The following is a 13,029-nucleotide window of genomic DNA, read 5'->3' as shown; positions in this document are numbered from 1 at the left end:
AAGGGCAGAAGGGGGAGCAAATACCCACTAGATCTAATGCAGTGGAGAAAAAAAGGGGCAAAACCAACACAGATGTACAAGCGTCCATTTAATTGGTATACAAAATACAGCCAGTAGCTGACGGCCTACACCAGTTCTCTTGCCATAACACACACTTTGACACAAGACAAGGATGTAAGCCCTTTCTATTGCCTGGGTACACTCCAGAAGGGGACCCTCATAAAGCTATAAGGTGCTGTGAAGGAACCACAGGAGAGCAGCAGGACAACTCGCAGCAGAGATCTGCATGGAGAAATGTCAGGAATGAAGGGAAGAGAATGGAGAGGAGCCCCTGGGCATGCTGAGCGTGGGTGTTGCTGAAGCACCAGCTCTAGGGGCATGCTGCCCTCTTTGTGCCTTAAAAGCCAGAGCCAGCTGGAACCTCAAAAGTAAGACAGCAGCCAGACATCTGGCCTAAAAAAACCGAGGGACACAAACAAGATTACATTTTCCGGAGGCAGCTTCGGCAAAGAGCTTCCACTACTTTCAGTAGGTACACTGGAGTTCGCATGTGGCCGCTGCCCACCTGATTTTGTGGCTCCAGCACAAGAACATGTGGCTCTGGCCCCAGCTGGGAATACAGGAGATCCCCTGCTGTAGCCCTCAGCAGCGATTGCCCAGCCAGCTCTGCTGCTTGGAAAGCTAGAAAACCTGAGCAGGGGAAGGGAGCCTGCGAGACCCAATGAAAACTGGAAGATTCGGCAAACTAGGAAATTCAAGTGCAACCAGCTGTTCTTGCCTGCTTCAGCATCCGCTGCTCTCCGCCCTCTTAAGAGTTGCAAACTGCTCACCCAAGCCCAAAGTAGGATATCTGGGGTTGGCTGGCTGGCTGTGTGTGTGTGTGTGTTGCAGCTTTGGAAGACAAGACTTGCTTCAGATAAAAATCTTTTGGAATAGAAGCCAATAGCCAGAAGACACTGTTGCATTCAGGACTGGGAGAGGCAGAAGCAGCAGCACAGGCCAAGCAGCTCAAGGCTTCAAGGTTTTGCCATTTTGCTGTTCATGCTCTCAGGCACTGTCCTCCTCTGAGAAATTATCACCTCCTTCCCTCAAGGAAAGTGATTTCACCTCCCGGGCACTTCCTTGGGTTAACAGAAGACCAACCAGAAAGCTACTGGTTAATAATGCTTTGATTGTTTTCCCTACTGAATTCATGGCCCGTCTGGTGCATTTGGACCAGGCAAATCTCCTGCAGCTGCCCTTCTCTTCAAAGAGCCAGGCTCGATGGCCCGGACACGGCTCAAGAAAGCAGGCAAGGAGGCTGCCAGGTACAGGGGAAATGCCATGTATTGTCAAGCAGGGAGAACTCCCAAGTCTTTGCTGCTGGGAACTGCCTTTCAGCTGGACGTCGCCCAGTGGTTCAGAAGTTGTAGACCTCGAGTCGGTTGCTCTTGTCCAGTCTGAGCTGCAGCAAACCAGTACTGCTGGTCAAGGGCTTTGAGGGACTTGGCAGGAGAGGGCTGACGGTCTGGGTGAAGGAAAAACCCAAGAACAAAGCAGAGGGGACCAGAGGCTGAGGATGCATTCCACTCATGACAAAGGTGATGCAGCTCAGTAATCCTTAGCAGTGGTGGTTGACTGACTAGGAGTGCCAGAAACTGCTACAGGAAGCCACGAGAGGCAGCTCAGACTGCGCCCTCTGCTATCAAGAAATTAATTCCCTGCTTAACCCCCCCCCCCGCTATACTGCTTTAGAAGGCTCAAGGTGATGTGCACAATGCAATAAAAATGGTTTAACTTTAAAACAGTACCAAGTGGACACCCAGCTGGGAATGACAAAAATGTCCACATTTGCTTTTCAGAAAGTGCAGATCGTGGGAATCTATCATTCCACAGAACAGGGCTAAAAGACCTGCTGCGAGTTACTGTGGAGCAGGCTGCTGATCTCTTGGGAACCTTTAAGAAAAACTCTTCTGCAGTGACAGCAGTGACCTACTGGGTATTATAAGAGATAAGGCAGTCTGTCAGGTAGCCTAGTCCTGAGTTGTATAGGGCCTTACATGCTAGCACCAACACGCTGAACTTGGCCCAGTAGCAGGCTGGGAGCCAATGCAAGTCCCGCAAGCAAGGCGCTATATGCTGGGGGTAGCTTGTTCTGCAGCAGCTCAACCAACCTCAAGGATAGCCTCGCAGAGTTCATTGTAGTAATCCAACCTTGAGGTTACCAATACATGGAAAACTGTGGTCAAGTACAGACTGAATGTATAGCTGGGTTGTTAAACACCCACCCATATAGATGGGTTCAAACATCGTTTCTGCAGGCTCTCTGTTTCTTTGGGGAGGTTGCTAAAGTTTGAGCAGGCAACTAAGTGCTTTGAGGTTCTGGTCCTAAGAGAGAGGCCAGGCAAGAACAAAAGGATACACTCTGGAATCCTGCTTGAAGCTTTCTAGCCATTTCTTGTTGGCTTCGATCATGCTCTGGATGTTCGGCTTCTCTGCCCCACGGCGTTGGAGCAGGCGGACTTGCTCACTGTCAAGAAGCAGAAGGGGGGGGGGGATGAATAATGATCAGAAGAATGGTCCTTCTGGATCAGGCCAGTGGCCCACCTAGTCTGACATCCTGTTCTCACAGTAGCCAACAAGAATCAACCAAGTGCCCTCAAAATGTAGGTATCAAGGAGCACCCTAATAATGAGGTAGTGCAGCAGTCAAGCACGGTGGTGGTGGAGGAGGTGGTTAGGGAGAATGAGACATCCTAGTGGACTGTTCAGGCCACTGCCCTCTCCAAGAAATGTGCTGCTGGCCCTTTCAGATACAAGGTGTTCCCACTTCCCCTAATGTGAAGGGAAGGGGGACGAAGGGTATTTCACAAGACAAAATGATTCTTCTAGAACAGGGCGTAGTGCCTTAGAACAGGGATTTCCAACAGGTCGATCACAATCTACTGGTAGATCCCTGTCAAGTTTTGGTGGATCGCAGTCGATCTCTGGCTCCCTTTCCTTAACGTCGCTAAAACTGACTCCTGCCATGCCCCCTCAGCTCCCCCTCCATTGTTGCATGATCTCTGGAAGGGAAGACAGAGCTTTCTCTATGCCACTGTTTTGATCCATCGTCATCTTTTTGTGAGTGACTTTACCCCTTTGTCCCTTGCCTTTAACCCCAGAAAAACAGAACTCCTCCCCACCCCACCCCCTAAAAAGGCTCAACAACCTTCAGATGAACGCCCGCAAAACAGGGATAGATCACTGCTAGTTTTAATTCTGAAAGTAGATAGCGGTTTCTTGAGAGTTGGCCTTCCCTGCTTAGAATATCCAACTATTTAGCCTGACTGGCCAGTTGTCAGCAGTATAAAAATGCCTTACCCAGGTGACACGTAGCCCAGCGTGCCATCCAGAGGTCCAGGACTTCCAGAGGACAAAGGGAACCTGCCTGAAACAGAAGAGAGCATCAGTTTTTAGCTCAACATGGGACTGCCAGGCTACCACTGCCCTGCCACTTGCCGTGCATGCGCATGGGTCAGAAGCAACTCCTGCTTTCCCTCTTAAGGAGAGATGAAGCAGGGCATTCAAGGACCTCCAAGGGTGCAGGGCTGGCTTGTCAAGTGACTCCTCTGTCTGGGAAGGGCTCTCAAGCTCCCAGGCTGAACAGAAAAGAGCAAAAAGTTCTCTTGCAAACAAGTTGGTCACCCAATGAAACAAAAACCATAAAAAATGGCAAATGCAGTTCAATGTAAGCTGATGTAAAGTGATGAATACCGGGTCAAAAATTCCTAATTTCACATATATGTTTCTGGAGTCTGAACTGGCAGTAACTAACCAGGAATGGGGACGCAGGTGGCACTGTGGGTTAAACCACAGAGCATAGGACTTGCTGATCAGAAGGTCGGTGGTTCGAATCCCCGCGACGGGGTGAGCTCCTGTTGCTCGGTCCCTGCTCCTGCCAACCTAGCAGTTCAAAAGCACCTCAAAGTGCAAGTAGATAAATAGGTACCGCTCCAGCGGGAAGGTAAACAGCGTTTCCGTGCACTGCTCTGGTTCGCCAGAAGCGGCTTAGTCATGCTGGCCACATGACCCGGAAGCTGTACAACGGCTCCCTCGGCCAATAAAGCGAGATGAGCGCCGCAACCCCAGAGTCGCCCACAACTGGACCTAATGGTCAGGGGTCCCTTTACCTTTAACCAGGAATGAGACCTTGGGGCCATAGTAGATAGCTCAATGAAGATGTCAATCTGGTGTGCCGGAGCCGTGCAAAAGGCAAATTCTATGTTAGGCCCCATTAGCAAAGGGACTGAAAAATGAAACAGCCAGTATCACACTTCCCCTTTGGAAACAAAGATCTCAGGCCATTAGGTGTTGTTGCTGCATTCAAAAACCAAAGAAAGAGACCTCTCTCTCCCTGCGCCTCTGCCCTAAGCCCCCTCCACTCCATGTATATTTGCAATTTCCCATTGGCTCATAACTGCCATTAGGACCCTCCGAATACTCCAAAAGAACAAAACGCTGACACATTCTCACCTGGGAAATACTTGCGCCACTTTTCCATCAGCATGGCGTCCACTGACTGGCCTGCTGGAGCAGAGGAGCTGGGACCTGAGCCAGCCCAGACCCACTGGGGGATAGTGTTGGGTACAGACGGTGTGGCAGAATGGGAATCTGCCAGAGGGTTACAGGTAGCTATGGGAACTCTATCTCTAGGCAATGTGGAGGCGGGACCCTGGGTGGAAGTGAAGAGGGGAAGCGGCTGGTTGCAGAAGGAACTCAGGTGCTGGAGGACAACCATCAGGTCACTGGTGAGGCGCTGCAGCGAGTTGGCCAGGTACTGGATCTCATCAAAGGGGAGGAACTGGTGGTCCGGTTTCATGTCAGCCACTATGGGGAGAGAGGTAGAGAGAGAGAGTGACGTAGCTAGAGACTATGCAGTAGAGAACCTTTTCATCTGCAAGTCTGAAACTACCGTATTTTTCGCACCATAGGACGCACTTTTTCCCCTCCAAAAATGAAGGGGAAATGTGTGTGCGTCCTATGGTGCGAATACAGGCTTTCGCTGAAGCTGGAGAGCGAGAGGGGTCGGTGCGCACGGACCACTCTCACTCTCCAGGCTTCAGGAGAGCCGCAGCGCCAGTCCCACAAGGTCGGGGGACAGCGGGGAGGCGGAACACCACCATCCCGCTGTCTTCTGATGTGGTTTGGAGGCTGACGGCGGGGAGACGCGTGCTTCTCCCGGCCGCCAGCCCCGCAAGCTCCGGGGACAGCTGGGAGGCGCCGCGCGTCCTCCCTCAGTCCCCGGACCTGATCTGCAGGCGGGCGACGGGGAGAAGAGCGCTTCTCCCCGCTGCCTGCCCCGCAAGCTCCGGGGACAGCTGGGAGGCGCAGCGCGTCCTCCGTCTGTCCCCGGACCTGATCTGCAGGCAGGCGACGGGGAGAAGAGCGCTTCTCCCCGCTGCCTGCCCCGCAAGCTCCGGGGACAGCTGGGAGGCGCAGCGCGTCCTCCGTCTGTCCCCGGACCTGATCTGCAGGCGGGCGACGGGGAGAAGAGCGCTTCTCCCCGCTGCCTGCCCCGCAAGCTCCGGGGACAGCTGGGAGGCGCAGCGCGTCCTCCCTCTGTCCCCGGACCTGATCTGCAGGCGGGCGACGGGGAGAAGAGCGCTTCTCCCCGCTGCCTGCCCCGCAAGCTCCGCTGACAGCTGGGAGGCGCAGCGCGTCCTCCCTCTGTCCCCGGACCTGATCGGCAGGCGGGCCGCGGGGAGAAGAGCGCTTCTCCCCGCTGCCTGCCCCACAAGCTCCGGGGACAGCTGGGAGGCGCAGCGCGTCCTCCCTCTGTCCCCGGACCTGATCTGCAGGCGGGCCGCGGGGAGAAGAGCGCTTCTCCCTGTCGCCAGCCCCGCAAACTCGGGGGACAGCGGGAGAGGCGCAGAGCGCCCTTCCCGCTGCCCCCTGACTTGGCTAGAAGGCTGGCGGGGGGGGGGAGAAGCCTGCTCCTCCCCGTCGCCAGCCCCGCAAACTCGGGAGACAGCGGGAGAGGCACAGCGCGCCCTCCCGCTGTCTCCCGACCTGGTTTGGAGGCTGGCGGAGGGCTTCCTCCTCCCCCAGCCCCGAAAGCTCCCAGAGCGATGCCAAAGCTGCGCGCAGCTTCGGCATGGCTCTGGGTCCCGTTCTGGGGGAGGGGGAAGCTCGGGCTTCCCCCGCCCCAGCCCCGCGTCTCCAGCCGGGAGACGGTTGCGGGGGGCTGCTTTAGCCCCGCGTGTGCTCTCCCGGCTGGAGAGGTGACGCTCGGCTATGGAGGCTCCTGCCATAGGCGCGCGTCACCTCTCCAGCCGGGAGAGCACGCGCGGGGCTAAAGCAGCCCCCCGCGACCCTCTCCTGGCTGGAGAGGTGACGCACGCCTATGGCAGGAGCCTCCATAGGCGCGCGTCACCTCTCCAGCCGGGAGAGCACGCGCGGGGCTAAAGCAGCCCCCCGCGACTCTCTCCTGGCTGGAGAGGTGACGCACGCCTATGGCAGGAGCCTCCATAGGCGCGCGTCACCTCTCCAGCCGGGAGAGCACGCGCGGGGCTAAAGCAGCCCCCCGCGACCCTCTCCCAGCTGGAGAAGTGACCCGCGCCTATGGCAGGAGCCTCCATAGGCGCGCGTCACCTCTCCAGCCAGGAGAGCACGCACGGGGCTAAAGCAGCCCCCCGCGACCCTCTCCTGGCCTGAGAGGTGACGCGCGCCTATGGCAGGAGCCTCCATAGGCGCGCGTCAGCTCTCCAGCCGGGAGAGCACGCACGGGGCTAAAGCAGCCCCCCGCGACCCTCTCCTGGCTGGAGAGGTGACGCGCGCAGCCCCCCGCGACCCTCTCCCGGCTGGAGAGGTGACGCGCGCCTATGGCAGGAGCCTCCATAGGCGCGCGTCACCTCTCCAGCCGGGAGAGCACGCACGGGGCTAAAGCAGCCCCCCGCGACCCTCTCCCGGCTGGAGAGGTGACGCGCGCCTATGGCCGCTGCTCCCTGACCTGCTCTTTGGGGCTGGTGGTGGGCTTCCCCCGCCAGCCCCAAAGAGCAGGTCGAAAGGAACCTGAAGCCTGGAGAGCGAGAGGGGTCGGTGCGCACCGACCCCTCTCACTCTCCAGGCTTCCAAGGTAGCCGCCTGAACGCACCTTAAACGGCACCTTGTTTTAGAACGGGAAAACAAAAGGGGGAAAATTCTCCCACTCTCTGCGCAGAGCCTCCTGCCGCTTCGCTGAAGGGGCGCTGGGCAGAGAGCAGAAGAATTTTTTTCCCTTGTTCTCCCCCCTCTAAAACAAGGTGCGTCCTATTGTCCGGTGCGTCCTATGGTGCGAAAAATACGGTAACCCACAGCTCACACACAACAGGCCAAGTCTAAGTAGTTCACCCCATCCCTGGACAAAAGAGGCAAGGTTAGACTTTATCGTGGCTTCCTAGGATAGGTGTGCAAAGCTCAGTAGCCAAGTGAGAATGGGCTTAGTGATGTTAAATTCTCAAGAATATTCTTGATTAATGAGAATATTACAGAATTTTCATTTAAAGTAGAATATTCATTTTAAAGCACTGAAAATGATATAATTTTAATGCATTGAAAATGATATAATTTTAATGCATTGAAAATGATATAATTAGTTAATATACATGTTAATTCATGGGTAAACTTGTTCAGATGGCAACCAAAAACTGTACAGATACTTTTATTCAATGGGGCAATGCAGGAAATTCACATTCTTTGATTTTTTTTTTTTTGCACCAAACTTGAAATTGAAAATTCAATGTGAATGACTCACATTAATCACTAAGCCTGCCACTAACGAACCACAGAGAAAATATATAAGCAGAAGCTTACTTGTCACTTGCAAATATCAAATTAAAAAGTAAAACATGTCTTATAGTTAAAGTTAAACCATGCTAAGTTGATGGCACCAGTAATTGTCGTGTTAAGGTTTGGTATAAGAAAACTCAGTAGTTAAATCATATTTTATTCTTCCATTAGAACAGGTACATGTTATAGGATAAGTCAAAAAATACAATTGACATGTTAAGGTTTGATACAAGTAAATCCAGTAACAGGCTATCTTGTGCTTCTAATAGGTCTAACGGCCCAATCGCCTTCTAAATCCAGCCCACAGATGGTCCAGGAATCACCATGTTTTTATATTAGTAAAATGTGTCCTTTTATTTAAAATGCAACTCTGGGTTATTTGTGGGGCATAGAAATTCATTCCTTTCCCCCCCTTTTCAACATATAGTCCGCCCCCCCCAAGGTCTGAGACACAGTGGACCGGCCCCCTGCTGAAAAAGTTTGCTGACCCCTGCTCCAATGCTTAATGTTGGTGATTAAACACAGTTTGATAAACAAATCTATATGTATACTATAAAAAAGAAGCCATTAACATTAAATATATTATCATTATATGATAATATATTTCAGTACGTCAGTCTCTGCTAAATGGCACCTTGTACCATTGAATGGCACTGCAAAAACCAGTTACTGGTACTAAATAAAAATATAGAAACGTCAACTGTTTAAATCAAGGCCACCTCACATGCTGTTGCACATAACTGTATAGGCCTAGGTACTTTAAGTGTATAAAGCATTAAAGCTACTTACTGTAAAAAAATAATAATCACAGTGTATGGCCAAGGGTATAGAATTGCTAAGAATAAGGTCACACCAAAATAGAAAAAAGGCTATTACATATAGTTGAAATACATACGAATTCAAATGTTCATCGAATTAAATGAATAGAATTTTTAAAACTAGAAAAGAAAAAAAAAAGTTTTCCGCAGCTCACATTTCAGAATTGCCAATGGTGAATGACAGACACAATGCTCAGTAATGTAACTGGATAAAAAAAATCATTATTCATTGCTTACACTGGCAATATCACAACTTGACTTATTATTTACTAGATTTTTAAAATGTGGGTTGTAAAACTGGTTCTTACATTAGAATTTACAGTTTGTGGAGAATATTCTCCGGAGAATTTTCTAGCAGAGAATATTCTCACCTCATATCATGAAATGTGCTGACCCCAAAATGCCACACGGCATTTCTGGTCACCCCAGGAGAGCAGAAGGGAGTGCTGACAAAATGGAAGGCAACATCTCCCAGTTGAGAGGCTGAGAACTGGGGCAGGGCAAGAGGAAGGGAAAGCACCAGACCCCTTTCACCGCCAAAGGAACTTCTAACATGTTTCCCTCTAAAACACAGCTAGTTAGGGGGCACCTGACAGATGGCAAGTTGGTGTAAAATGGGCAAAAAGACACTGAATGCTGGTACTGTGATGCCGCTCAGAGCATTTTCGAAAAAACAAACTCTTACCTTTGCGGAGAGGTTCATCCGTGTTCATCACACCGCTGGTGTCTTCCGAGTCAGTGACATCAAAGGTCACCACCTTCTTGCAGGCCATTCCCTTCAGTGTATCTTCATCAGAGAGCTGGGGGAAGGAAAGAGGATTTCCTTACTGCTCTAGTGAGCACTTCCTGCCAGCTAGAAGGCAAAGCAGAGGCTCCAGGGCCAGCTTTTCCAAGCAGTCAGGAAAAAGGATGCAAACTCAGGTTCTCACAACTAACGTGTCTCTTCCCCTGCTCCTTATTATTTAAATATTCGCTTTATATTTCCATTTTATTTTGCTCCATTGAAATGTTTCCCATAAAAACCATTATAAAATAACCAGCTTAACTTGTCTCTTACTCACAAATTCTACTTTTAGTAATAAATAAACTACTTTTAATAATAAATAAAATTTATTATTATTATAAGGAATGATTTTAGAGTGTTGTTTGTGCTGTACTTTTGTACTGTTTTATTGTTGTTAGCCGCCCTGAGCCCGGCTTCGGCTGGGGAGGGCGGGATATAAATAAAATTTATTATTATTATTATTTTACTTATGAGGAATTATTGGACTGAACCCTTGGACGGGGGTTCAAGGTGTCTGGCAGAAGTAGGGATGGAAACTCTCTCCCTACCCCCAGAGGATAGATCCTAAAAGCTACTCCTCATTTTGGCCTTTTCCAGGACACACTCACAAAGCAGGAGTGCTCTGGGGCTCCTGTCCTGCTTCTGGGTTTCCCAGAGGCATCTGGTCATACACAGTTACAACAGGATGTTGGACTAGATGGGCCACTGGCCTCTTCCAGTTCTTCTACAAGCTGAACTCCATGCTATTCCAGGCAGGTTGGAAGACAAAGATGGCCACTGGTTGGTCCAAAGATAGCAGGCACCCCTATTAGGTAAAGGTAAAGGACCCCTGACAGTGAAGTCCAGTCGCAAAAGGCTCTGGGGTTGGGGCACTCATCTCGCTTTACTGGCCGAGGGAGCCGACGTTTGTCCACACACGGTTTTTCTGAGCCACGTGGCCAGCATGACTAAACTGCTTCTGGCGAAACCAGAGCAGCGCACAGAAACGCCGTTTACCTTCCCGCCAGAGCGGTACCTATTTATCTACTTGCACTGACGTGCTTTCGAACTGCTAGGTTGGCAGGAGCTAGGACCGAACAACGGGAGCTCACCCAGTTCTGGGGACTCGAACCACCAACCTTCCGATCGGCAAGCCCTAGGCTCAGTGTTTTAGACCACAGTGCCACCCACGTCGGAAAGCACAAATGGAAGCAGAGTGGCTCAAGCACCCCCAGGGGTTTTACACCCTGGAAAGCAGCTAAGGTCCCTTCCCAAGACAATCCTGGCAAGATCTTGGACCAGTTGCTTCAGTGGGCTCTACTCCTGACACCTCTTCTCCACTCTGGCTTGCAAGAAAAGGCATGGCTCAAGCAATGTGGAGATACCTCTTCCAGAGAGGACATCAGCTGACTCAGCACTTCCTCGGTCTGCTTCACCAGCCCTTTCCCCTTCTGCATGGTGGTGTTCATCTCATCCAGCGTCTTCTCTTCCTGGGGAGGAGGAACCATCTCGTTATTTTTCAGCATCAGCACTGCTGACAATGGCAGTGAAAGAACCAACATATGCTGTTTGATTTCCCCCCGGCCTTAAAAAGTGTGTTTTGAGCTAGTTTTAACTCTGCTGCGATTTTAATTTTCTGCTGCTTTTTTATTTCACTTAGTATTGTTTGCATTGTGCCTTGAGAGTGGACAAACAAACAAACAAGTAAGAATGGTGAAATGCCAAGGCCAAAATGAAACACACAGTGTTTTCTCAGAATGGGGATAAATTGGAGAGAGAAGCCAGGTTTCTGCAACACACAGTGAGGATTCGTGAATGTTATACAACAATATTTTAATTGTCAGATTTTGCTGGGTGATTTTATTGTACTGAACCTTTCAGATTTTTTGTCTATATGACAATAAATGAAACACACAAGGTTTATGGGAACCCTACGGGTGCAAACACCCACACAGCTCCTGCTCTACGGCTTCTTTCCACCTGCTGCTGTTGTTCCATTCCTCCCTGACTTGCAGCAGAACGGCTACTGCCAAAGAGCTGCTTTAATTCCTCCAAGAGGCAAATGCCAAGATGGGCACAGGTGTGCACATCTACCGCACTGTAAGACAGTCTTCCCTTCCAACCAATTCTCATTGGAGAATAGCACAAATCCAGCTTGTCTAGCGTGCTGGAGTCCAGGAGGGAGGGTCAGTCTGTGTCTCCCCACCCACCCTGTCAAGTTGACCACCACTACCCAGCAGGCTTAATCAGAACCAGGCCAATTTTTTTCCAGGGCTGCAACTCACCTTTTCCAGGCTCTTGCGTACGCCATCCAGCCGCTGGAAGCGTCCAAAGTCTTGAGCAGTCCCGGGTGCCTTCTGCGGGTCGAAAGGCCAATGCTGCTTTGCTGCTCTCAAGGCAGTTTGCCTTCTGTGCATGGAGCGAGTATTGCGCACCAAGAACTCCTTGGCTGTCTTCAAGGTAGCTCCTTCGGCAAAAACGGTGCGCTGCACCCTGCAGGGATGGAAGATTTGAGCAAGGCTTCTTGACGGGTCCCAAGGAACAACAAGCCACTTTCCTTCAACTCTGAAGTAGCCCATGCTATGTGGGGCTCTCAGAGAACAGCACCATCAGCCTCCCATGAGGAGGCCAACCAGCCAGACCCCACAGCTTTGCCCTCAACAACTGTCCAAGCAGCACATTCGGCTCCTCATGGAGCATCACAGGTTTCCTTCACTTACTGTTCCAGAAGGACACTCTTTTCTTCATTGCCCTTTGAAGTCGACATCTCTCCAGGGGAGGGCTGGAGGGTTTAATGATTATTAAAGTCTGTTAATTAACAGGCAAATAAATGCTGAACCCCATTCTGCCCACAGAAAATGATGGCACCTGGGACCAAAATTATGCAATCATCAACAACAAGGTGAACCTAGATTTCAAATTGGGCCAACAATTATTTGAGAACACAGCCCATTCCCAAAGTTCATCCTCTTCTATCCATCATTGCAGTTGTAAATCACATTTGAGCCCCAATTCTCTGGAGCCTGCGAAGCATTGGATGAAATTGCCTCCTTTCAGGGATGGAGAAAAGACCTTCTCTTCCTTAGCGTTACTTTACACATTTACATGGAATCTTCCTTGGGGACTTCTAAAAATCCATGCATAACGATGGCACATAAATAATGATCTCACTACTAAAACCCTTGAATAGGACATTCTGCCACTATAAATTTCATTTTCAGAGAGTTCACAAGTCTGCTGTCACTGATAACTGAAACAGACACATTTTAAGAATACTAGCATTAGTGATCCATTATTGCTATTTATTTATTAAAATTTGCATTTGTTTAGATCTCTTTACAACAACTATATAACATTATGCCATATGCTCAGTATATTAGTTACAACCATTTCATCAGTTCTATGCTGATACCAAAACAAAATAATATCAAGTTCTGCTGAAAACTCTGAACTGGGCTCCCATAACTGTTCATTCTAATGAATAAAATAACTAATTAAAATATCTCAAATCTTTCTCAACTAATGATGAACTGTTGAAACAGTACCACTTCCCTAAAACCTGGCAATGGTGATCCATTTGGCTATCAGCATATGTGATACCAAAACAACCAACTTTTCTTATCCAGTACTTTATGTTTTTAAAGTCGGATCCTGTTATTTC

At 50.1% G+C, this 13,029-nt stretch overlaps 1 protein-coding gene across 5 annotated transcripts in view; it reads right to left on the bottom strand.

Annotated features, from left to right (window-relative positions):
- Positions 1-75: 75 nt before the first annotated feature.
- Positions 76-13,029, bottom strand: part of CEP164 (centrosomal protein 164) — a 40,064-nt gene continuing 27,110 nt past the window's right edge. For 4 of the 5 annotated variants that reach the window (XM_081890802.1, XM_081890804.1, XM_081890806.1 and 1 more), the window contains 8 exons: positions 12,089-12,150; positions 11,654-11,861; positions 10,754-10,858; positions 9,291-9,405; positions 4,494-4,847; positions 3,342-3,408; positions 2,402-2,509; positions 76-1,499 (listed from right to left, as the gene is read on the bottom strand). In XM_081890802.1, the coding sequence (XP_081746928.1) occupies positions 1,400-1,499; positions 2,402-2,509; positions 3,342-3,408; positions 4,494-4,847; positions 9,291-9,405; positions 10,754-10,858; positions 11,654-11,861; positions 12,089-12,150 (1,119 nt within the window). In that variant the 3' untranslated portion in view covers positions 76-1,399. The remainder of the gene's footprint in view (positions 1,500-2,401; positions 2,510-3,341; positions 3,409-4,493; positions 4,848-9,290; positions 9,406-10,753; positions 10,859-11,653; positions 11,862-12,088; positions 12,151-13,029) is intronic. The other variant, XM_081890805.1, reaches the window with a different exon arrangement.

The sequence above is a fragment of the Podarcis melisellensis genome (genome assembly GCF_964234715.1).
Source record: "Podarcis melisellensis genome assembly, chromosome: 15".
Lineage (NCBI taxonomy): Eukaryota > Metazoa > Chordata > Lepidosauria > Squamata > Lacertidae > Podarcis > Podarcis melisellensis.
The sequence above is the reverse complement of the archived record's forward strand: the minus strand, read 5'-3'. Positions and strand labels throughout refer to the sequence as shown.